The sequence below is a fragment of the Sus scrofa genome, chromosome 1 (assembly GCF_054392235.1).
Source record: "Sus scrofa isolate SSC_HxYL_T2T_F1_AM1 chromosome 1, Sscrofa_HxYL_maternal_Yorkshire_Landrace_v2.0, whole genome shotgun sequence".
Classification (NCBI taxonomy): domain Eukaryota; kingdom Metazoa; phylum Chordata; class Mammalia; order Artiodactyla; family Suidae; genus Sus; species Sus scrofa.
In genome coordinates, this window is record NC_139383.1 from 87,130,038 (window position 1) to 87,155,822 (window position 25,785).

General features: G+C 41.9%; 1 protein-coding gene and 1 long non-coding RNA gene across 6 annotated transcripts in view; one reads left to right on the top strand and one right to left on the bottom strand.

Annotated features, from left to right (window-relative positions):
• Positions 1–214: 214 nt before the first annotated feature.
• On the bottom strand, positions 215–25,302 carry LOC110260719 (uncharacterized). The gene is made up of 4 exons (XR_014807859.1): positions 25,249–25,302; positions 11,450–11,629; positions 6,591–6,791; positions 215–4,034 (listed from the first exon to the last, which is right to left on the bottom strand). It is a non-coding gene; the product is annotated as an uncharacterized LOC110260719 (long non-coding RNA).
• Positions 20,206–25,785, top strand: part of HMGN3 (high mobility group nucleosomal binding domain 3) — a 37,008-nt gene continuing 31,428 nt past the window's right edge. For 3 of the 5 annotated variants that reach the window (XM_005659421.4, XM_005659422.4, XM_005659423.4), the window contains exon 1: positions 24,271–24,382. In XM_005659421.4, coding sequence (XP_005659478.2) covers positions 24,368–24,382 — 15 coding nt within the window. In that variant the 5' untranslated portion in view covers positions 24,271–24,367. Of the gene's footprint in view, positions 20,733–21,885; positions 24,383–25,785 lie in introns of those variants that run through there. The other 2 variants (XM_084981322.1, NM_001244502.1) reach the window with 2 other exon arrangements.

Here is a 25,785-nt window from a genome sequence, read left to right on the forward strand (position 1 = left end):
TCTAAATGAAAAGGTGAAAGTTCTCGAACTATTAAGGAAAGAAAAAAAAATCATAGGCTGAAGTTTCCAAGGTCTACAGTATGAACAAATCTTCTATCCATGAAATCGTGAAGAAGGAAAAAGAAATTCATGCTGTTTTTGCTCTGCCACCTCCAACTGCAAAAGTGCTTAGTTAACTTTTAAGTTTGTACAATAAGACATTTTGAGAGAGACCACATTCACATAACTTTTATTACAGTATATTGTTATAATTGTTCAATTTTATTACTATTTATGTCTAACATTATTTATTGTCAGTTATTTATAAATTAAGCACATTAAGAGATAACCAAAACTTTATTCTAGATATGTATGAATAGGAAACAGCATAGTATATAGAAGGTTCAGTACTAGCTTTGATTTCAGGCATTCACTGGGGGTCTTGGAATCTAACCCCATGGATAAGAGGGCTCTACTGTATCTCCTTGGCTTCTGGTCTGTTCCTCACAGAACAGAACGATTTTCCAAAACATGAATCTTGATCACCCTACCTCTGTCAATTCTTTCAAGAGCGCTCAGAATAAAGCCAAATGCCTAGCACTGCCTGCAAATGCCCAGTCCTGACTCATATCATCTCATATAAGAACCTCAGACTCTGTCCATCCTTCAGCAATACTGGCCATCATTTCATTAAACCACCCTCTGTGTACATGCTGTTCTGCTGGAAGCCTCTTCTCTGCTTTCCTTGCCTATCTAAAGGCTATTTCTTTATACTTTTGTTTAATCATTCCTTCCTCAAGGAATCCTATTCTTTTATCGCCAATTCCATCAAATCTGCCTTGAATAAACTGTGATATCACCATACCCCCCCTTCAGTGACACTTATCACAGCTGTAATTTCATATTTATTTGTGCTATCAGTTCTATAGTCTCTAAGTTTTATATCTGTTCTTTCACCAGTGTCTCTCCAGTATCTGGCATAAATCTGGTGCATAGTAAGTGCTCAATGAACATATTAAACGAATGCATAAATGATGAATTGTTTTAAAGAACTCCAAAGATTGAATAGTTCAAAGATGTAAAAAAAGAAATCAATGAGAGCCATACCATAGCAGTCAGCAGAGGTTTGCTGAGGCAAAAGTAAAACAATTATGACAAATGTAAACTATAAAAACAAGCACTATGACCCTAGACCTTGAGTCTTCTATTAAATTGTATTCCAGAAAACTTATTTTCAAGTCCAACAATTGTCTTTGATTGAAGGTTGTCACACTGTCACCTTAGAATGCCATCATAGAGTTCCTGTTGTGGCTAAGCAGAAACGAATCTGACTAGCATCCATGAGGACGCAGGTTTGATCCCTGGCCTCACTCAGTGGATTAAGGATCCAGCATTGCCGTGAGCTGTGGTATAGCTCGCAGGCGTGGCTTGGATCTGGTATTGCTGTGGCTGTGGCGTGGGCCCATGCAGGCAGCTCTGATTTAACCCCTAGCCTGGGAACCTCCATATGCCATCTGTGTGGCCCTAAAAAAGCAAAACAAAACAAAACAAAACAAAAAACAAAAACAAAAACCAAAAAACAAGGCCATCATATGTAGTAAATGCTACAACTGTGCCAAGCATAATAACTCTTTGATACTTCATATGGCATCCTGGGGACCTGCAGAGCCTTGGGGACATCTTGGTTGTGAACCAGAATCATCACAGCACAACTCAGTGGTCACGGACAACATGAGCTTGCTTTCAGGGATCTGTGCTGCAGTAGTATTTTGCCTCCAAGCCTTCTGCTATGTCTGGGCTGATGACAGTGCCCTGGCACACAGGCAGGCATGCAGAAGTAGTTCTCACAAGCCTGGGGGTGTGACGGCAGCCACTAACCTCTGCCCATAGAAAATGCCCTTCATGCTACCCACAGCCCAAGTGTTTAATGCCGTCCACTCTGAGGACACACTAACGTAGTGAAAAGCATGACAGATTTTGACCAGAAATTTGGAACTTGGTCCTGCCTCCATCATTAACCAGTTGCATGACCTTGGAAAATGCATTTGACCTCTTTAAACCTCTATAGAAAGTTAAACCAGATCAATAGTTGAAACATTTTCACCACTAAGCCCTCCTGCTAATAACTTTTAACCATGGAGAGCTTGTGCTTCAAAATATTGTGTCTAGAAAGAGTCACTTAGTGAGCAATAATTAATGTTTCATTTTTGTTTGTTTTGTTAAAAATTCTGACAAACCTCTAAGGGAGATTATAAATGGTAGTGACATAAAGGAGTGAAGTGTTGGGAGTGAGAGGGCAGGGTAGGTGATTGGGCTATAAGGACAGGTCAGTTTCATCAGGTAATTAAGCAACAATCTGATGTTCTGTTTTTATGGAACAAAGACCTATAACCACATTGGGGGGAAAAAGCTGAGCAAGAGTATAAATTTTTGTCTTGGCATTTTGATATACTGAAAATAGCTCATGACACCCATAACTACTTTTGTAATTATTCAGAGATCTCAGGCTGGACATCATTGCATGATCCCTGAAGTCTCTTGGAAAAGTGTGCTCCAAAATGAATTTTTTTAAGTGAGTTTTGGGGACACTGACTTGTGTTATCAACCTAGGGAAAAAATTTTAAAGGGGAGGCAGTTGTCCCTTGTACATATAAAATTACATCTAAGAAATTAAAAACAATTTTTTTTTCTTTTTAGGGCCACACCTTTGGCATGTGAAAGTTCCCAGGTTAAAGCTGCAGCTGCCGGCTTGTGCTACAGCCACAGCAATGCAGGATCTGAGCCATGTCTGGAATCTATACCACAGCTCATGGCAACGACAGATCCTTAGTCCACTAAGTGAGGCCGGGGATCAAACCCGCATCCTCATGGTTACTAGTCAGGTTTGTTACTGCTGAGCCACAACAGAAACACCCGATCTTTTTTAAAATTTTATAGTTCAAGGGAAACTATATCTTTCTTGCAAATATTCATTTCATCCATTTTTTCTATCAGTGGTTTAAATTCATTTACAGATGCATTCTCAGTGGGGCACTACCGCATCAAACAGGACAAAAATTGTTCTCTGGGAAATGTTTAAAAAAACTTGAAGTTCCTGCTGTGGTGCAGTGGGTTAAAGGATCAGGCATTGCTATAGCTGTGGTGTAGGTCAAAGCTGTGGCTCAGATTCAGTCCCTGGCCTGGGATGTTACATATGGTGCAGCCATTAAAAAAAAAAAAAAAAAAAAGCAACAAAAAGAACAAAAAGCTCTTAATATTACAATGACATGTAGCATGCTAAAGCTCAACCCTACCTAACAAAAACTTATTCTTAGTATTTAACTTCTCTTGTTGGGGTTTTGGTTTTTAGGAGTATCACATAGGTAGCTTGACATTGAATTCATAGAAGGTACACAAAATGTATGATGGGTCAGTTCTATAGAACTATGGCTAGTGGAAGGCTGGGAATTGAGGACTTTCTCCTGCTCTATTGTTGGGTCTCACATTGCGAGGGGTGGTCTGTGCATGGCCATGGGCTGCTGTTGGCCTCATTAATGCTGTTTATGTTTGCTCCTCATGCTTCTGTGTGTAAGCAGGAGTTTGAGAATGAAATAAAAACTGTTTCTCTTTTATTATTTAACTTGACAAAATTATTTGATACTCTTTTATTTATGTCAAGTGCTGAAAAGAAAAATGTCAACAATATTGGCATGACTGTCTAGCAGCTAAACTAGAAGTTATATTCTCACATCCAGCAAAAGTTAATTTTACACAGCACAGGAAAATATAGCCATTATTATATAATAACTTTCAATGGAGGATAGTCTACAAAAATACTGAATCACAGAATTTCCATTGTGGCTCAGAGGGTTACAAACCCAACTAGCATCCATGAAGATGTGGGTTCAGTCCCCGGCCTTGGCTCGGTGGGTTGGGGATCTCGCATCGTTGCCATGAGCTGTGGTGTAGGTTGCAGAGGTGGCTCAAATCTGGCATTGCGGCTGAGGCATGGGCTGGCAGCCTCAGCTCCGATTTGACCCCTGGTCTGGGAACTTTCATGTGCTACAGGCGCAGTCCTAAAAAGAAAAAAAAAATACTGAATCACCATGTTGTATACAGCATATATTATACTAAAGTAAAACTGCAAATCAACTATATTTCAATAATGAACTTAAATATTTAAAAAGCTGTTACTAAATAATTGTGAAATTAATTGTTAATTATTATACTTTTGGTGGAAAAATAACACTTTTGAGTGAATTTTTTGATAATATTCAGTTACATTGCTATTATCATATGTATACACACACACACACACACACACACACACACACACACACACACCACACACACACACACACACACCACACACACACACAGGATTTGTTCCCTCTCTGAGGTTTAGTTTCTTTAGACTTCTTTGCATTCAACAACCCTCTTTTAAAAAGAATTTTCTTAGTTCAATTAATTTAAAGATGGATGTGACTGTCCCAGCTTTCTAACTGAAGTAGAATGCCATTTGTTTACTTGTTTTAATTTTTGCTGTTTTGATAAAGGGAAAAAAATCAATAGTATACAGGGATTTTGTTTGATTTTAACCTTTAAGGAAGGACTGGCACATCAGCATCTGGGATGAGGATTCCTTCTCCAGTTTAAAGATAGTGACAGAGGAGTTCCCACTGTGGTGCAACAGGATCAGCGGAGTTTGGGAGTGCTGGGACACAGGTTCAATTCCTGGCTCCCCATCCTGGAATAAGGATCCTGTGTTGCTGCAGATGTGGTTTAGGTTGCACTGTGGCTCAGATCTAATCCCTGACACAGGAATTCCATATGCTGTAGGCAGCCAAAAAAAAAAAAGGATAGTGACACATAGGCAGGTTACTCTGAAGGGGGTCTCAGGACAGAAAGGGAGCCAAAATGAAATATTTAGAAATGTGTCACAACGCTGAGAACAAGGCTGATGCTCAGACTGTAAGGCAAAGATTCATCAAATCCTTTTATGTAAAGTCACTTGATCCTCACCTTCCAACTAAAATTTCTCATGGTTGCCTGTTAGGTCCCAAAGCAGATATGAAGTCTCATTAGAGCCTTTTCTCTTTGATCTAACGAAAGATGTCAGTCAAAATAGTGTAAAATACCAGACTAGATTAAAGATCTAGGGGTTTCTACTGTCTCTGTCAGGCGGCCCTGTGTAAAGCACAGGTTATAAAGGCCCAGAGCTGGGCAGAGAAAGTGTCTTTCTAAAGTTGTGTGTTCCACTATGTGGTCATTTCCCTGAAGGGAGGGGATTCTTGTACACTAACTAAAGAAAGTGATGTGTTAGCCAAAAACTGAGTTTAAAAAAATCTGAAGAGGAAAAAAATATACTCATTTTGCTATGTAAATAAGATTTGGTTTATTTATAACCTAATTCATCCTAAAGCTTCAAAAATACATCTTTGGAAACCACTGATCATTTCTCAAAGCTTCCCTTCAAGTCCAAAGGCATAAGTTAAGCTCTCTAAGCTCCTTTTTCATGTCTACTGGGAAACAGGCCAATGAAACATAAAAAGTGCTTCTGAACTTAACCAAAATATTGAAGGCTTTCCCCATCATTAAGAGAAGACCAAAAGCCTATTTCACTATATCTAGAATTACGTGGTTGGATCTGAGACTGTCTTGGCACCTGGTCCCCCAGACAGCCAAAGGGATGTATTTGTGGGAAAGCTGGCCATGGTGCAGGTCATTCTGGCTCTGGCACCTCTGTTTTGCAGAACTTTGCCAATTAAAATGCCCATTATTAATTTTCATGAGGTAGACCATTAAAGCAAAACCCATTAGGGTCTCTGTGAAGCTGACAGTCATAGTCCAACACCTTTATGTTTCTATTTGCTCATTAATTAATAATCTTAAGGTATAAATAATAATCTTAAGGCTTAATAATTATATCCAAACAACATCTGGCCATTGTTAATTGCCAATGGTATTGACTGAAGGCAAATAAATGCAAAGTCTACCAAGCCTTGGGGAGAAGGATATTGTCAAAGAAACTGCAAACTTGGAAAAACTCAAACTGTTTAACCTTCAAAGCAATCATTGGGCACTCTACCCCAGAACAGGAAGAAGTGGGAAACCAAAATGGTACAAATTCTTTCAATGCCCACTTCCTTTTGGCCCTGGAGGATGAAGCACAAGGAAGACCTTCCTAGAGGGCAGAGTCGGGGTGTTTGTGGGAAAGTGAGCATGGGAGATCCTCCTGGAGCAAAGACCTTGCCATCCAGGGTGCCAGAGGAGCCCATCAAGGAACTCAGAGCTAGAGACTGAGTATTGTCTACTGAGTCCCAATATAGCAGGTATTCAGGGAGCAGATAACTCGGCTACATCTGTGCCTGATGGAGAGGGCTGAGTAGCTTCTTAAGTCCTGGACTTTGAGCTGGACAATGTAAATGGAAAAGATGGATGGGATTTGAGAGGTTTCTCTCTAGAACAGAAGTTGAATCTGTTTTATGTGTGAAGAAAAGATTAGGCACAGGTATTTGAGTCACCAAAGGAGAGTTTTGTGGCTGAGATGCTAGGGTTTTTGTTTTCCATTGTTGCTATAACAAATTACCATAAGTTTAGTGGCTTAAGACAACAGGAAAGTATTAACTTACAGTTCTATGGGTGAGAAGTTCAACATGTCCCACTGGGCCAGGATTAAGGCGTTCCTTCTTAGAGGCTCTGGAGGAGAATCTGTTCCCTTGCATTCTCCAGGTTATAGAGGCCACCTGCCTTCCTTGGCTCATGGTCCCTTCTTCTTTAAATCCAGAAGCGGCAGGTTGAGTCTTTTTTCATGTGCAATCTCTCTGACCTGCCTTCCAAACCACAGCCAAGAAAAGTTCTTTAAGAGTTCATGTGATTAGATTGTGCCCATCTGGATAATCCAGAATAATTTCCCCCATCTCAAGGTTCTTGCTGTAAAGTCATTTTTTTCCCCATAAAAAGTAACCTATGCCCAGGAATATTCTGAGAGTTAGGATGTCAGTATCTTTGGGGGACAATGATTCTGCCTACCATAGGCAAATACCTTAATAGCCGTTTCCCACTTCTTCAGAAGTAGGACATCCATGTTATTTACTGAAACCAGGGAACCTCATTGCCCAGAATGAAGTTTGTATTTCCCAGACCATGGCTGGTGTGACTGAATTTCTACCATAGGATGTAAGCGGAAGTGGTATGTGCAGCTTCTGGAAGAGAGAGGGCATGTCTTTCCCTTTTTCCTTATCCTTCCTGCTGGCCAAACTGCACACACGAGCAGGGAAGCTGGATCAGGAAGCCTAGAATGTGACAGAGAAGCTGCATAAGGAGGACGACAGAGTCATAAGAAGAGAGATTACATCCTAGGGGATCAGGAGCTACCATATTGACCCTGTGTTGGTTAGTTGAGGGGGAAATTAACTTCTATCTTCTTAGCCTCTGTTACCAGGGGGTTTGGATGCTCAAACCTGCCCCTATCAAATACACAGGATGCAAAGACACTGCCAATCCAAAGGACAGAAATCAGGATAAATGGCTAGGAAATGAGAAAAAGGGATTTGAAACTTCTCCAGGCTTTGGGCAGCTAAAGAAGGAGAAGTCATGAGTATGACAAAGACAAAACAAAACATCAAGAAGGAAGTATAGCACAACAAAAGTATAGGATTCAAATGCAGGTATGCAATGGGAGCCTCTGATCAATACCTTTCTCTACAAACTTTACAGGAGTTGAATTTTAACTTTAAAAGTTAAAACCTTATCAGTTTTCATTTGGGAAAAAAAAGGACCCCAATGTCTTAGTGGTTTAAAATAACAAAGGCTTATTTCTCACTCGCTGCCCATGTTCAGTGCAGGTCAGCAGAGAGAACCACTCATTTTAGCAATGAAAAGCTCATCTTTTTTTTTTTTTTTTTTTTTTGGTCTTCTTAGGGCTGCACCCATGGCATATGGAAGTTTCCTACATCACAGCAATGCCAGATCGGAGCCACAGCCACAGTTTGTAGCTATGCCAGATCCTTAACCCCCTGTGAGGCCAGGGATCTAACCTTCATCCTCATGGATACTAGTCTGGTTCTTAGCCTGCCGAACTATAATGGGAACTCCAAGCAAAACTCATTTTAATGTGTGCCCCTCTGCACACTGAAGCAGGAAAAGGGAGTATGGTCAACCATACACTGCTTCTTTTTTTTTTAAGTCAATGAATTTTATGACATTTATAGTTGTACTATGATCATCACAACCCAATTTTATAGTATTTCCATCCCAAACCCCCAGCCCACCCTCCCACCCCCAACCTGTCTCCTCTGGAAACCATAAGTTTTTCAAAGTCTGTGAGTATCTGTTCTGCAAAGAAGTTCACTGTGTCCTTTTTTTAGATTCCACATGTACGTGATAGCATATGATGTTGGTGTCTCACTGTCTGACTGACTGCACTTAGCATGATCATTTCTAGGTCCATCCATGTTGCTGCAAATGCCGGTATTTCTTTCCTTTTAAATGGCTGAGTAATATTCCATTGTGTACATGTATCACATCTTCTTTATCCACTCCTCTGTCGATGGACATTTAGGTTGTTGCCATGTCTTGGCTATTGTATATAGTGCTGCAATGAACACTGGAGTACACATGCCTTTTCGAGTCATGGTTGTCTCTAGCTAGATGTCTCTGGATAGATGCCCCAGAGTGGGATTGCTGGATCAAATGATAATTCTATTTTTAGTTTTTTGAGGAATCTCCATACTGTTTTCCACAGTGGTCATACCAATTTACATTCCCACCAACAGTGTGATAAGGTTCCTTTTTCTCCACACCCTCTCCAGCATTTCCAGCATTTATTGTTTGTACACTTTTTGATGACGGCCATTCTGGCTCACACGCTAGCTCTTAAAATTGGTACTCAGCACAGAAATATAGGTCAGTGGAACAGCATAGAAAGCCCAGAATTAAACCCACGCACCTACAGTCAACTAATCTATGACAAAGGAGGCAAGAATATACAATGGAGAAAAGGCAGTCCCTTCAATAAGTGGTGCTGGGAAAACTGGACAGCTACATATAAAAGAAAGAAATTAGAACATTTCCTAACACCATACACAAAAATAAACTCAAAATGGATTAAAAACCTAGATATAAGACTGGATACTATAAAACTCTTAGAGGAAAACAGGCAGAACCTCTCGGACATAAACTACAGCAATATCTTCTGATTACCTAGAGTAATGACGATAAAAACAAAAATCAACAAATGGGACTTAATTAAACTTAAAAGTTTCTGCACAGCAAAGGAAACCCTAAATAAAATGAAAAGCCAGCCCACAGAATGGGAGAAAATATTTGTAAATGAAGCAACTGACATGGGATTAATATCCAAAATTTATAAACACCTCATGCAGCTCAATACCAAAAAAACAAACAACCCCATCAAAAAGGGGGCAGAAGATCAGAGTTCCTATTGTGGCTCAGCGGTTAGCAAGCCTGACTAGCATCCATGAGGAGTGGGTTCGATCCCTGCCCTTGCTCAGCAGGTTAAGGACCCAGTGTTGCTGTGACCTGTGGTGTAGGTCACAGATGTAGCTCAGATCCTATGTTGCTGTGGCTCTGGCGACTACACCTCCGACTGGACCCCTAGCCTGGGAACCTCCATATGCTGTGGGTACAGCCCTAAAAAGACAAAAAGACAAAAAATAATGGGCAGCAAATCTAAACAGACAATGTTTCAAATAAGACATACGGATGGCTGAAAAACACACGAAATGATGTTCAACATCACTAATTATTAGAGAAATGCAAATCAAAACTACTCTGAGGTACCACCTTACACCAGCCAGAATGGCCGTCATCAAAAAGTGTACAAACAATAAATGCTGGAAATGCTGGAGAGGGTGTGGAGAAAAAGGAACCTTATCACACTGTTGGTGGGAATGTAAATTGGTATGACCACTGTGGAAAACAGTATGGAGATTCCTCAAAAAACTAAAAATAGAATTATCATTTGATCCAGCAATCCCACTCTGGGGCATCTATCCAGAGACATCTAGCTAGAGACAACCATGACTCGAAAAGGCATGTGTACTCCAGTGTTCATTGCAGCACTATATACAATAGCCAAGACATGGCAACAACCTAAATGTCCATCGACAGAGGAGTGGATAAAGAAGATGTGATACATGTACACAATGGAATATTACTCAGCCATTTAAAAGGAAAGAAATACCGGCATTTGCAGCAACATGGATGGACCTAGAAATGATCATGCTAAGTGCAGTCAGTCAGACAGTGAGACACCAACATCATATGCTATCACGTACATGTGGAATCTAAAAAAAGGACACAGTGAACTTCTTTGCAGAACAGATACTCACAGACTTTGAAAAACTTATGGTTTCCAGAGGAGACAGGTTGGGGGTGGGAGGGTGGGCTGGGGGTTTGGGATGGAAATGCTATAAAATTGGGTTGTGATGATCATAGTACAACTATAAATGTCATAAAATTCACTGACTTAAAAAATGTGGTGCTCAGCAGAGTAGCACTATTCACAATAGCCAGGAGGTGGAAGGAAACCCAACGTCCATTGATGTATGAATGAATAAATAAAATTCTTCAGCCTTTAAAAATGAAGGCTAGCATATCACATGCTACAACATGGATGAACTTTGAGGACGTTATGCTAAGGAAAAGAGCAGCCACAAAAGACTAATACTGTCCACCTGATTCTACCTATTAAGAAGCAACTAGGGTAGTCAGATTTATAGAGACAGAAAGTAGAATGGTGGTTACCAGGAGCTGCTGGGAGGGGAAAGAGGAGTTTGTTGTTTAATGGGTACAGAGTTTCAGTTTTGCAAGATGAAAAAGTTCAGGAGCTATGTTTCACAGTCCTATTCATGTGAATATGCTTAACACTACAGAATTGCACACTTAAAAATGACTAAGACGGTGAATTGCATGGTATGCATTTTTTAGCCACCATTTTGAAAGATGGTGCTCAGGAAAGTTACAAGTCACTTCTGTTCACATTTAATTAGCAGAACAAGTTAAGTCACTAAGCCTGACTTTAAGAGTAGGGGGAGGAGAGGTATAATCCTAGTAGGGGCCCTTTCGCAGTAGAGCAAACATGTTTGGTGAACAGCATTATTATTACAATCTCTTCCCCTAGGCATGGTATATTTCTTTCACCTTCCTTCCTGCGTACAAAATGCATTCCTTCATCCCCTTTCTAGAAAAATCGACTCTGGGACAGCGTCACGCTCACAGCCCAGGATTTCCGGAGGAGGATGCGAATTCTTTACATGGGGTGTGGGGCGGGGATGTGTTAGCAGCTTCTCCCACAGGTCCCTGTGCACCTCCTCTTGATCCAGAGACCCACCTCCTCCAAAGGTAGCGAGCGCGCACACACACGCACACACACTCTAGCGGTGAGGCAGGATCAAGATAATTTTAATAAACACTCACATGAAAAATAAGAAGAATGGGAAACCCATGGCAGTCACTGGCCCGTTACCTTTCTGATATTAGCCTGGGCAGAAGGTTTACGCTCCCCACGCAACGGGCGAGAAACTGTCCCTGATGAGGATCCATCTAGGTTTTCTAGGAGGTGGTCCCCTGTCTCCACGGGCCTCGGATTTTCCCTCTGTGAGACTCCTCCTTTTCCGTTGTTGTCCTTAAACCTCTGAAGCAGGCACTGAAAGATACAGAGTTAGTCTGAATTCGAATCTGGGGTTACAATACAGCTGTGGATCAGAAGGGCCGGCGTTCTACACCATCCTATGTGGAGTTAAGCATCCAGCTGAGTTCAGTAACCACAGAGGGCCTGGAATCCACGCCCGGTGGATACCCTGGAATGACTTCACTTGCTTTAGGGGTTGAGTAGTCTTCTCAGCATACTTCTTGCCCATCTCTGATGGGGAATCCGAGGGTCATTTTAAGTCCCAAATAGTCACAACTGCATTTAATCCCAGTTGGTGCCTCTTTGAACACTAAAACTGTTTTCAAAATTTAAACCTGTTTGGCTTCTTACCTACTCCCAGGTTACCTTTCTACACATGCTTCTCTGCCATATTTCTCTGCTCTCTTGCCCCAGTGCCTGCCTCTCTCCCTCCTTCCCTAATTGTAGGTTCCTCAAAACTAGCTGTGAGATTGCACCTCTTCCCCTGAATCTTTCAAGCCATTGGGCCCAACTGAAGGGAATTTCAGGCCACCACGCCCAAATCCATGCTCTGTGATCACTGCAAAGCTGGATTTTTTAATAGGCTTCTTTGCTTGAAACATCAATTTTATCTTTATCCTTTGGGTTGAGAAGTTGCCTTTTCCAGCCTTGTAAGTTCTTGAATTTGTAGCCTCTCTTTCTCTTTGATTATCGTTCTCAGCTGACCTAAATTCTCTCAACATATCTTTCTTGTAATATCTTGCCAAATGTAGCCAAAAGCCACCAAGTAAACAGTAAAAATACTAATTTGTTTTCAGTCTCTTCCTTAAAGTTAAATGTGCCTTTTACCTTCCAATGTAATGCTGGCAACACTTTCACCAAATGTTTTCCACTAGGAAACATGGCTTTCCAGTCCTCCCATCCTCAGTTTCCTTGATTGGCTCTAACCAGCTGTTAAGCTGATGCCACATATTTTAGGGTTTATTTTATTATTAAAGCAGCACCTTACTCTTAGGGTCCAAGTTATGTATCATTTCAGGATAAGATAGATAATCCTGCAGTGATAAATTTCTTCCCAACTATCAGCAGTGTAAATAAAAGGTTTCTCATCTCTTGTGCCAGGTATGGAAGGGTCTCAGAAGAACCTATTTACTGTGGTCAATCAAGGACACACACAGTCTCCATCTCGACATCTGCTCCCATAAGCACAGGTCCAGGTGAAGAGAGGGTGCCTTCAAACACTGGAAGTATTTGGTAAGCAGCATTAACAGAAGCTCTACAGTTCTGAGTTCATATTCAGGGAATAGAACCCACTGTATCTAATTTAAAGAGGAAGAGAGAGATTCAAGGATCCAATGGTTCATGGATAGTTGGAGGGACCAGAGAAACAGACTGTCTGTTGAACTTTCAGAAAAGTCTCCCAAAGTCACAGCCCCAGAAGGTCATCAAGGTGCTGGGCCTCTCCCGCAATCAGGAATCCACTAGTGAGGGTCAGGATTCCTTGAGGATGAAAACTCTCTCAATCCAGAAGCCACCACTGCTGCCAGGTCCACACCACACCTGCTACAGTCTATGTCCACAGGGTGGAGGCAGCAAAGCCTGCCTCTCAAAACCCACAAAGCTGGTGCCCAGCATCTCTGCTGCTACTGTCATAGGAAGATGCAAAGTAGCAGCCACAGCAGACATGGCTAAGTGTGCCCTCCTCCTAAACCTCTGCATCTAAATATCATGACTGGCCAAATCCAAATCCTGCCCAGAACCAGAGGTGCCCGGGTCAGAAATCAAACATGAGCCACAGCAGTGACAATGCCCGACCCTTAAACCACTGTACCACCAGGGAACTCCTGGGATGTGGTTTTTAGATTCTAGCATCTACAGTAGCGGGAGGCACACCACAGCAAAGATGAATTTGAGGAGAAAGCCAACGCAGCCATCCCTTAACACACAGCAGTAGGCCACAGTGTAGGCCAGCGCATGCTACAGCAACAATAAAGCTTGTTTATCATTTTCACCCCTGGCTACTTTAAAGTAATTTGAAGATGTTTACACTAGATGTCCATAATCAGGCCCTTAGGGACTCAGGAATAGCTAACATTTTTCTGGCTCTTTTATAATCTATGGGGAAAGATAATATACTTTGATCAAACAAAATATGTTAAGTACCGTGCTTTAGGCAGATGGGCCTTCCCACAGTTTACCTTCTTCTGTTCTCACACCAATTCTACGAGGTCATGTATCAGTTAGGGACTGTATTCAGTGGCAGGTCACAGATACCCAGTGACAGTGGCTTGAACTGGCATGGTGTTTATTTTCCATACATAATAAACAGTGTGGACGGAGCAATCCAGGACCAGTACAGGGACTCAGATGTCTTTTTTCTTTCTTCTCTTTTATCCTAAACTTGGGGCCCTCATCCTCACCGACACAAGAGAGCTGATGTACTTCCAGAACTTTCTAGCAACTTCCAGAAGGGAGAGGGGAGGAACAAGGGCAGAAGGCAGCAGTGGGCTGGCTCAGCCCTGTTCTAGGTGACGTCTACCTTCCGACCTCATGACCTCCGCTTCCAAAACAGTGTCACAGAGCACCCTCGCTCTGCTGGGGAACCGGAAAACTAAAGGTTCAGCCAAAAAACTTGGCAAAATGTGCCAAAATCAGAATCCTGCTAGTAAGGAAGAAAACTAGTGTGAGTATTGGTCAGGTGACGGGCAGTGTCATCAGCCTTGGATAAACAGTATTTTCTTCATTTTACAACAGGGAAATCAGGGTTGAAAGAGATTGAGTAATGTGAGCAGGGCTCAGTGACTTGGGATTTGAATCCATGCCTTATGACTGCAAATTCCAGGCTTTGACAAGAATTTATTTATTTATTTATTTATTTATTTATTTATTTTGCTTTTTAGGGCTGCACCCATGGCATATGGAAGTTCCCAGGCTAGGGGTTGAACTGAAGCTGCAGCTGCCGGCCTGTACCACAGCCACAGCAATGCTAGATCCTTAACCCAATGAGCAAGGCCAGGGATAGAACCTGCGTCCTCATGGACATTAGCTGGGTTTGTTACTGCTGAGCAACAGTGGGAACTCCAGGAATTTATTTTTAAAATCATTAAAACAAACAGACAAAAAAAATTGGGGAGTTCCCATTGTGGCTCAGTGGTTAACGAATCTGACTAGGAAACATGAGGTTGCGGGTTTGGTCCCTGGCCTTGCTCAGTGGGTTAAGGATCTGGCATTGCCGTGAGCTGTGGTGTCGGTCACAGATGTGGCTCGGATCCCGCGTTGCTGTGGCTGTGGTGTATGCTGGTGACTACAGCTCCGATTAGACCCCTAACCTGGGAACCTCCATGTTCTGCGGGTGCGGCCCTAGAAAAAGATTTAAAAAAAATAAAAAATAAAAAAATTTGACCTATGAAGAGGTAAATTGAATTACTTAGAAAACAAACTAGCAAAAAGAAACCATCTGCTAAAGATACTGGAGAGCAGAAGTGGGAGTAAGAAAGGGAAAGGGGGAAAGGACAAGATTTTCTGTGGGAACAGCACAATCTCATTCTCCAACAACAACAAACACCCTCCATAAAAGCAGCCTTAAAAATTATGGCACATTTTCAGGCTAGTTTCCAACTGCGGGGTGAAAATTCATGACCTTGTGGCCAGCAACCATTCTACCCTGGCAAAGTCATTTATGGCATATGGAGATTCCCAGGCTAGGGGTCAAATCGGAGCCATAGCCACCGGCCTACGCCAGAGTCATAGCAATGTGGGATCCGAGCCGCGTCTGCGACCTACACCACAGCTCATGGCAACACCAGATCCTTATCCCACTGAGCAAGGCCAGGGATTGAACCCGCAACCTCATAGTTCCTAGTTGTATTCATTAACCACTGCGCCATGACGGGAACTCCAAAACAGCTCTTTAAAAAAAAAAAAAAAAATTTTTTTTCTTTAAAGTATAGTTGATTTACAATGTTCTGTCAATTTCTGCTGAACACTAAGGTGACCCAGTCATACATATATAAACATTCTTTTTCTCACATTATCTTCCATTATGTAAAACAGCTCTTAACTAAGCTAACCTGAAAATCATTTCCAATTGCTATATGGTCTTTTCCGGAATGATTCATTTGATTCTCACTTCTCTACACCTGGATTTTTTTGTTGTTGTCGTTGCTGTCATTGACAAAAGGAAATGGTTTGATCTGCCATGAAAGGCAGGCCCCCAGAGAATAGTGACAGGAATGGGGCCACTGGATGCATCTTACAAGCTCCCAGGGATTCTGGGGTTTGAAGGAAACACAGAAGACATCAGGAATGGGTGCCAAGATCTCAGCTACAAGGGCAGGGGTGGGCCTGTCTGGGAGTGCATGGCCATGGCAAAGTCTAAAAGAATGCAGAACAGTCTGGGGACCCAACGACCACCCCAACTGGTCTTGGGCACCTGAAAGCCTGTGGCTTTTCTCTTACAGAGATGGGATGTGTCCTTACTTTGCTGGCCTCACATTGAACCTTGGGAACTTCCCTCCCTTAACTTTCACCTCCTTGAACCTGGCTCTTGGCACATGCGAACAGCCTAGCCTGCAGGGATGGGAGAACCAAGCCCTGGTTCTAGCTATAGAGCATGGCTAATTCACATCTAATAGTCACTTAGGAACTACCAAGAGTAAATTAATTACACTCCTGTGGGCTTGAGCAAACAAGAAGAAGGAAAGGTAAATAACACAGAAATTGTACCAGAAAAGGACTAGGGGTAGAAAGACTATAAAACACAGTCGGGGTAAGGAATCTGCACACAGATTAAATGTGATTGGAGGTGGGGAAAAACAAAAAGTGGGTTCCTGTTGGAAGACCCCAGAATGCTGGCCCTCCTTACTGATGTAGTTACAAGGTATGCTTGTATAATCACTGAAATCATAAAGCCTTGAAAGGGTGTGGCTTGGAGGGTTTTGGCTCAGGCTAACCTAATTTCCTTTGAGGATGTGGGGCCAGGGAATTGAATCTTGCCAGGGACTGAGGAGCTGCCTACAGTGCTGCCTGGGAAGCTGGGAGCAGGTGCTTTTCTAAGGATCTGGAAGTGGGAAGTTTTTTGTTTTGTTTTATTCCTTAAAATTTCTATCCTTTCTATTTTCTTGTTTTTCTTTTTTTAAATTTAAGGATAGTTGATTTACAACATTGTGTCAATTTCTGCTGTAGAGTAAAGTGGCCCAGTCATAGATATATATATATATATATATATATATATATATATATATATATATATATATATATATACATTATTTTTCTCATATTATCTTCCATCATGTTTTATCACAGGAGATTGGATATAGTTCCCTGTACTATACAGTAGGACCTCATCGCTTATCCATTCTAAATGTATTAGTTTGTATCTACTAACCCCAAACTCCCCATCCATCCCACTCCTTCCCATCTCCCCTTTGACAACCACAAATCCATTCTCCATGTCTGTAAGTCTGTGTTTGTTCTTTAGATAGGTTCATTTGTGCCATATTTTAGTTTCCAGATATAAGTGATATCATATATTTGTCTTTCTGACTTACTTCCCTAAGTATGAGAATCTCTAGTTGCATCCATATTGCTGCAAATGGTATTATTTCATTCTTTTTTACAGCTGAGTAGTATTCCATTGTGTATGTGTACCACATCTTCTTAATCTGTTCATCTGTCAATGGATATTTAGGTTGTTTTCATATCTTGGCTGTTGTGAATAGTGCTCCTATGAACATAAGGGTGCATGTATACTTTTGAATTTTAGTTTTGTCTGGATATATGCCATGAGTGGGATTGCTACTTCATTTAGTAGTTCTATATTTCGTTTTCTGAGGAGTCTCCGTACTGTCTTCCATAGTGGTTATACCAGTTTACATTTGAGGGGGGATGTTTTTAATCTCCATTCAGGATCCTTGAAACTAGAGAAGGAAGGTAATGTCTGGCAAAACTGGAATTGGGGGGAGATGGAGCACAACACAAGGTGAGGTCTATGCAGAGAAATTTCACCCACAGAATTATGCTCCTGCTTTGGAAGTGTCATAAGATATCAAGAAGCTTTCATAGATAAACATCATTACAACTTAAGTGTCAGAATTCAGGACTAGAAGAGAATTTTCAAGGGCTTAATCTCTACAATATACAAACAACTTACACAACTCAATAGCAAAAAACAAAACAAAACAAAAAAACAACTCAGTTGAAAAATGGGCAAAAGACCTGAATAGATATTTCTCCAAAGAAGATATACAGATGGCCAACAAGCACATGAAAAAAAAATGCTCAACATCACTAATTATTAGAAAAATGCAAATCAAAACTACTAAGGCATGACCTCACACCTGTCAGAATGGCCACTGTTGGTGGGAATGTAAATTGGTATGAGCACTATGGAAAACAGTATGGAGGTACCTCAGAAAACTAAATACAGAACTACCATAAGACCCAGAAATCCCACTCTTGGGCATATATCTGGACAAAACTTTCACTGAAAAAGATACCTGCACCCATATGTTCACTGTAGCACTGAATAGTGAACACAATAGCCAAGACATGGAAACAACCCAGATGTCCATCAACAGATGAATGGATTAAGAAGATGTGGTACATATACACAATGGAATACTACTCAGCCATAAAAAGAATGAAATAATGTCATTTGCAGCAACACCAATGGAACTAGAGACTCTCATACTAAGTGAAGTCAGAGAAAGACAAACACCATATGATATCTGGAATCTAATATATGGCACAAATGAACCTTTCCACAGAAAAGAAACTCAAGGACTTGGAGAAGAAATTTGTGGTTGCCAAGGGGGAGGGGGAGGGACTGGAAGTCTGGGGTTAATAGATGCAAAGTACTGCATTTGGAGTGGATAAGCAATGAGATCCTGCTGTATAGCACAGGGAACTACATCTAGTCACTTGAGATGGAACATGGTGGAGGAGAATGTAAGAAAAAGAATATATATATATATATATATATATATATATATATATTTATGACTGGGTCACTTTTCTATATAGTAGAAATTGACAGAACACTGTAAACCAACTGTAATGGCAAAAATAAAAATCATAAAAAAAGAATTTTTAAATTCTAGTATAAAAATCACATGAGAAGCTTGTTTGAAACATGGGTTCCCAAGAACAGCCATAAAAGATTCTGATTCGGTAAACTGGGTTTAGGGTCTGGGAATCTGCATTATTTTCAGGCAGCTCCTGTGATGTGGGACGAGTGGCTCTTGGACTGTCCTAGTCACTTTGTAAGAACTAAATGTGGTCTCTTCAAAAGTTAGCACCCAGTCAAATCAGAGACTTGATTGATACACACACAAACACACACACACACAAACACACACACACACACACACACACACACACACACACGAGCATTCTTTTGCTACCTCATATTTGTTCATCTTTAGGATTCTCTGGCCTATTTACTGAATGAAATAACTTATCCTGGAATCACAGAGCTATCAAATGCAACAATAGATAGATTAGAGTTCTGATTCCTCCACAGTTTCCCATTATTTAGAGCAAAAGTCCACCTGGGCCTGTGTGAAAGCGGGAAGGAGGGACAGATCAAGAGGGAGGTGACTTGCAAGTGATCCCTTCCCTTCAAAACTTCCTTTCAAGGTTTGAAGACCAGGTACCTTTCTTCCAGAGGAAGAAACTGCTGGAGCCCCCAAGATCCATAAGATTCATGAAGGCTGTGCAATAGCTTGAAGGTTTTTTCACCAAGACCTATATTAAAAATACATTTCCATATGCTGGGGGTGCAGCCAGAAAAAAATAAAACAAGGAGTTCCTGTCATGGCTCAGCGGTAATGAACTCAGCTAGCATCCCTGAGGACGTGGGTTCGATCCCTGGCCCCATTCAGTGGGTTAAGGATCCAGCATTGCCGTGTGCTGTGGTGCAGGTCACAGAGGCAAATCAGATCCCTCATTGCTGTGGCTGTGGTGTAGGCAGGCAGCTGAAGCTCCAACGGGAACCCTAGCCTGGGAACTTCCATATGCTGCCAGATGCAGCCCTAAAAGGGCAAAAAAAAAAAAAAATCAATTGATCAAACCACATAAATAAAAATATATTTCAAGTTGCAGTGCAGAATCCATACATCCCCACATCTACACACACACCCTCCACACATTCCACATAATGGTACATGTGTGGTTTGAGTTTATGTGGAAATGTATGGAAAATTGAAACACTTTATGAAAACGCTATTGATCTTTGCTATGTGAAATTCAGTCTGCTATTTTATGAGCTCTGCTCTTTTTTTTCTTTTCCCTTCACCCTTCCCCCACCTTCCTTAATGACAGTCATGGGAACATACATGACTTGATCTTGCTGTTTGAAAAATGCTGGGATAGGTGTGAGATTCTAACCATTCTGAGCGGGAAAGAAGGGGAGATGAGTTAGCATTGGAAATGAGGTTTGGTCACTCATTTGTCCTTTTTCCGTTCTCAGATAGTAACTCTTCATTTATCCCTTGTCTGTCTTGGCTAAGACAGCAGCCATGGTCTATAGAGAAGACTCTGAAGTCTTACAGAGGCGGATATTTCAAAGCAAGAGAAACACTCAGCAGAATATACCAATAAAGAAACGAGTCTTTTTTTTTTTTTTTCCAACCAGGTTGGTCTCCTCGATGTCCTGTATGTGGATGCTCATTTCTGCCCAGGTGTGTTTACCTTGTCACCTCACTGCTCCTCTTACTCTTACAGCTGCCAGCAGAGGTCCATGGGCATTTTCCCAGACCTGGAAGGCTACTGAAGGCACAGGGTGAACCTTCTCTTCCCTAGAGTCCTGCTCAGGCAGGTACAGCCTACTTCATAGTAAAAAGGACCAATGTTATTATTCATTTCACAACTAAACCCATTATTTTCATCACTTGTAAATGAACTATGGGACAAAAATGATCTACAGCCCCCACAATCAACCTTCTTTGTCCAACTAGCAAGGTTCTCTTGTGTGGCTGCCATTTAATTATGTGCACTAAAGACAGTCACACTTGTGTTTGCTGTTTGACCAAGTAGTTAGCCTTGAAAAATACCAACTGAAGAAGCCAACCTCGAGTGAGTCAGGTTTTTTGTTCTTTTTGCTTTTTAGGGCCACACCTGCAGCGTTCCCAGGCTAGGGGTCGAATTGGAGCTACAGCTGCCGGCCTATACCACAGCGACAGCCACAACCACACCAGATCCAAGACATTTCTTTAAACTACACCACAACTCATGGCATCACCAGATCCCCAACCCACTGAGTGTGGCCAGGAATAGAACCTTTATCCTCACGGATACTAGTCAGATTCATTTCCACTGAGCCACGATGGGAACTCTCCCATGAGTCACTTTTCATCACAGAGGGAAGAAAAAAAATCACCCTAGTCCCACCTTGGCTATGATAGCTTTTTATCTCCAGAAAGAAAAACAACAATTCAACCCAGATTTCAAGGGCTACCCAGCATCCTTCCCACACATATTTATTTTAAAACGTCCTCACTGGCTGTTTAAATTTAAATTATGCATAAATTATGTATAATATATATAATATATTTTAACATAGCTGCAAATCATAGCTGCAGCTGTAGGCCTATGCTATAGCCACTGCAACACCAGATCCGAGATGCATCTGCACATTACACCACAGCTCATGGCAACATGTGATCCTTAACCCACTGAGCAAGGCCAGGGATCAAACCTTCATCCTCACAGAGATAACCTGAGGTCCTTACCTTAACCCATTGAGCCACAGTGAGAACTCCCACACTGGCTTTTTTTAAAAAGCCACTTTGCAATTAACTCTCTTCCAAAACAACTTCATATAAATTACCATGGTAAAATTATAAACTTCAAATTTTCTATCCAGTTCTAAAGCAAAGTACTGGTTTCATCTCAGTTCTTTTGAGTATATTGTGATCCACTGAATACCTGAAAACAAGGAATCTATCAAAGACAATTGGGATCAACTTACGTTCCCACCAACAGTGTAAGAGGGTCCATTTTCTTCATACTCTCTCCAGTTATGGAAAATAGTATGGAGATTCCTCAAAAAACTAAAAATAGGGAGTTCCCATCGTGGTGCAGTGGTTAACGAATCTGACTAGGAACCAGGAGGTTTCGGGTTCAATCCCTGGCCTTGCTCAGTGGGTTAAGGATCCGGCATTGCTGTGAGCTGTGGTGTAGGTCACAGGTTCACAGACGAGGCTCAGATCCCGCATTGCTGTGGCTGTGGCGTAGGCCGGCATCTACAGCTCCGGTTTGACCCCTGGCCTGGGAACCTCTATATGCCGCAGGAGCTGCCCAAGAAATGGCAAAAAAGACAAAAAAACAAAAACAAAAACAAAAAACAAAACTAAAAGTAGGATTACCGTATGATTCCGCAAACCCACTCCTCAGCATCTATCTGGAGGAAACCATAATTCAAAATATACATGCACCCCATTGTTCACTGCAGCATTGGTTACAATAGTCGTGACATGGAAGTAACCTAAATATCCTGTGATACAGGAATGGATAAAGATGTGGTACACATATATAACAGATTATTACTCAGCCATAAGAAGGAATGAAATAATGCTATTTGCAGCAATATGGATGGACCTAGAAAGTATACTAAGTGAAGTTAGACAGTAAAGGACAACCACCATATGACATTGCTTATATGTGGAATCTAAAAAATGAACACAAATGAACTTATTTGCAGAACGGAAACAGACTCACAGACTTTGAAAAACGTATTGTTACCAAAGAGGACAGGTGGCAGGGGATGGACTGGGGGTTTGGGATCGGCATATGCACACTGTGGTGTATGGATTGACTGGCCAACGTAGGACCTGCTTTATAGCACAGAGAACTCTACCCAGTGTTCTGTGATAATCCATGTGGGAAAAGAATCTGAAAGAGAATGGACGTGCATACATGTATAACTGAATCTCTCTGTTGTAGAGCAGAAATTATCACAACCTTGTAAATCTACTTCAATGAAATTTTTAAAAAGAGACAATGGGGATCATGTCAAAAGTACATAGACACTAATTTGAAAAGAGTCTTTCATATTGGGGTGATACGAGTATCAAAAATGTAATAACGGCAATGGATCGAAGCATGCCAAATATATATAAAAAAATACATGAGTTCCTAAAAATATGACAAGAAAGAAAGTATTGACCACTTCTGGAGTCTTCTAGGATATCAATTCATTATTCTGAAAATTACTAAAGAAAAACATCGGACATTAAAATTAATTACTTGATGATGTTGTTTTATATTTGCAGCCTCTGCGTGACCAAAGTGGATTGGGCCATATTTGTAAGTTTTCATTAGGTTTTCCTATAACGTAACTTTTGCCTTCTAATACGATTATGAAACTAACCGTGCCTAGATTTGCTTTTTTAAAATGACTTCATATGAATGAAATTATTCAGCATGGTCTTTTGTATTTGACTTCATTCACATAACATTTTGACATTCATCCATGTAAGAATATTTTGTTCCTTTTTATTAAGCTGAATAGTATTTTATTGCATGTAGTTACCGCAGTCTGCTGAACAGTTCACTATTGCTGTTCCTGTATCTGTCGAAATGATGGTATTGTTATTTTTTCCTTTATTCTGTAATACGAAGAGTTACATTCATTGGTTTTAAGATGTTAAACCAATTTTTCATTCTCTGCATAAACTTCACTGATTGCGATGTCTTATCCTTTTAAATGTTGTTGGATTGATTTACTAAAAAAAACTTTTTCACTGAAGTATAGTTGATGTACAATATTATGTAAGTTCCAGGTCATTCACAATGTTTTAAGTTTACATTTCATTTATAGTTATTAGATTTACTAAAATTTTGTTCAAGACTGTTGTGCTGATTTTTATGTAGGATACTGATTTGTAGCTCTCTTTCCTTGAAGTCTTTCAGGTAAAGAATTACTTCATAAAATAAATTCAGAAGTGTTTACAGGGGCTGTTTGATACCTTGCAGAACTTCGAGGAACATTTAATCATGTATATTTAAATATATTTCAAATACAAAATAATCCGTTCTGGCCTTGTTCAGCCTTCTTCAAATTTCCATAACAAACATACTCTATTCATCTTCAAGCCTAGTTTAAAGGTGGCTGAATTAGCGAGTGATTTGTAATCAATTTCAGGAAATTATTCCTAAAGATTTGGGGGGATTATTGTCAGTAGATAACTGGAAGGGGAAACGGAGACACTTAGGAGTCGACTGCCAAACTCTTCCCGCTCTCCATCATATACCATTCATTACAAGGCTATACAGGAAATATAGCAAGTGCCTGCTATGAATACAATTACCTTATAAAGTTAATGTGTCCTCTTTTTCCTCCTTATGAAAGCCCCCACTTCCTACTGATACAATCCAAATAGGGAGCAGCCAAACAATGAAACTCCAGGATCTTGCGGCTTGGGGGGTTACTAGTTGAACTGAGCATGCTCAGTCGCCAGGCAGATTTGTCGGTGAAGTGGAAACTACAACTGCGCGTACTGTGCGCGCGGAGGTGGGCGTGCCCTCGTGGAATTTAGAACGTTGTCGCAGCCAATGAGGCCTCGCGGCCGGCTGCCGGGGCTTCTCATTGGAGGAGCGGGGAGGCGAGCGAGTAGAGGGCCCCCGGTGGGAGCCGCGGAGGTTTGGGTTCGGGAGGCCGGGCTACGCGGTGCCCTGCGCGTGAGCAGCTGCGGCGGCGGCGGCAGCATCCAGCGGCCGTGCCAGCAGTACCAGCCCGTCGCTTTACTTTTTAGCTGCACGAACACAGTCATTATGCCGAAAAGAAAGGTAAGTCTTACCAAAAAAAGATTTCGAAGGCCTTCAAATTGTGCTAACAGCAAACCTTGTCATTGCGATGGATTGTGCGGAATGCACTCGGTAGTTAACTTGGGGATTGTGAATCTCTGCTTCTTCACGCTTGTTTTCAGATGCCTGTTGCAAACATTGCTCCCTCCCTCTGGCCCTCCCTCCGCCCTCATCGATCTGGGAATGTTACTTTCTCTCCAGCGAAGCAGCCTCCCCTCTTTTAAAACTCATTCTGGACGGAATGGTTTCAACCTCGAGCAAGAAGCCAAAGCGCTTTTCATCCCCCCCCCCCCCCCTTTCCCGGAGGGGAGTTTCCTCTTTGCAAACTGCCAGCTTGTGGTTAGCGTGGAGGAACAGCCGCAAGAGGGGTGAACCAAGTACACGCGGAGGGAGATCGAGAAGGAAGGAAATAAGTAGGGGGAGATGTGGGGGTTACTCCCCTGGGGGCCGGGCCCACGCTGGGTGCGCGGCAATGGTTCTGAGGCCCCGGTAGAGGGAAAGCCATGTTTAAAATAGCGCTCACTCCCTGTTCGCCTCCGCTGCAGACCCGTATGTACCAACTCCGGTGTCACTCCGGGCCGGGGACAACGCAGGCGGGGCCCCAGGCGGCCCGGACTTGCCCGCAGTTGGCGGCGGGAGCGGCCTAGGTGGCCACACGCAGGACCGGACGTCGCCGGGGGCAGCAAAGGGCAGGGGCCGCTGGGTCCCATCCGGTCACCCAAACCCACGCTCAGGTCAGGGAGGCGGGGTCCGCGTGCCCCCGCGCCCCTTGGAGCGTACAGGGTATCAGGGTTACTCCTCGCGGACTAGTATGTCCCCTTCCGCGCAGGCCCAGGCCACCAACTTACTCGCACTGGGAGGCACGTTTCCCTCGGAGTCCGGCCGCCACTTGTCATTGTCCCAGGGAGGGAAGGGAAGGAAGGCTTTTCCCCACCCTGAGGAAAAACCGCGGTTTGGCAGCTGTTTCTAAGAAAATGCTTTTGCACCCTCTCACTGCCTGCCCTCGTGTTCACCAGTGAAGATACTACATTTGAAGCAAAATGGCAAATAATATTCTGCTTTATCGATTAAAGATGGTGGAATGATTTGTGTTAAGTGAATATTAAAATATTGAAGTTTAGCAGTGCAGACGCTTTTGCCTTTTTAACCTGTCTTTGCTAAGAATGTGGTGGAGGCTTGTGTCCTCCATTTAAAAAAAATAATCTTTAAAAGTTTTTAGATCTTAGAGTTTGTGGACACACTCTGCGCCTCATATTGTGGGTAGAGTTTGATTTAACATCTCATTTAATTCTCAGAACACCTGGACAGGTGTTATGGCAGTTGAACTGCAGCTTAGAGACACGAATTACCCAACGGCCTCACCAACCAATAGCTAGTACCAAAGA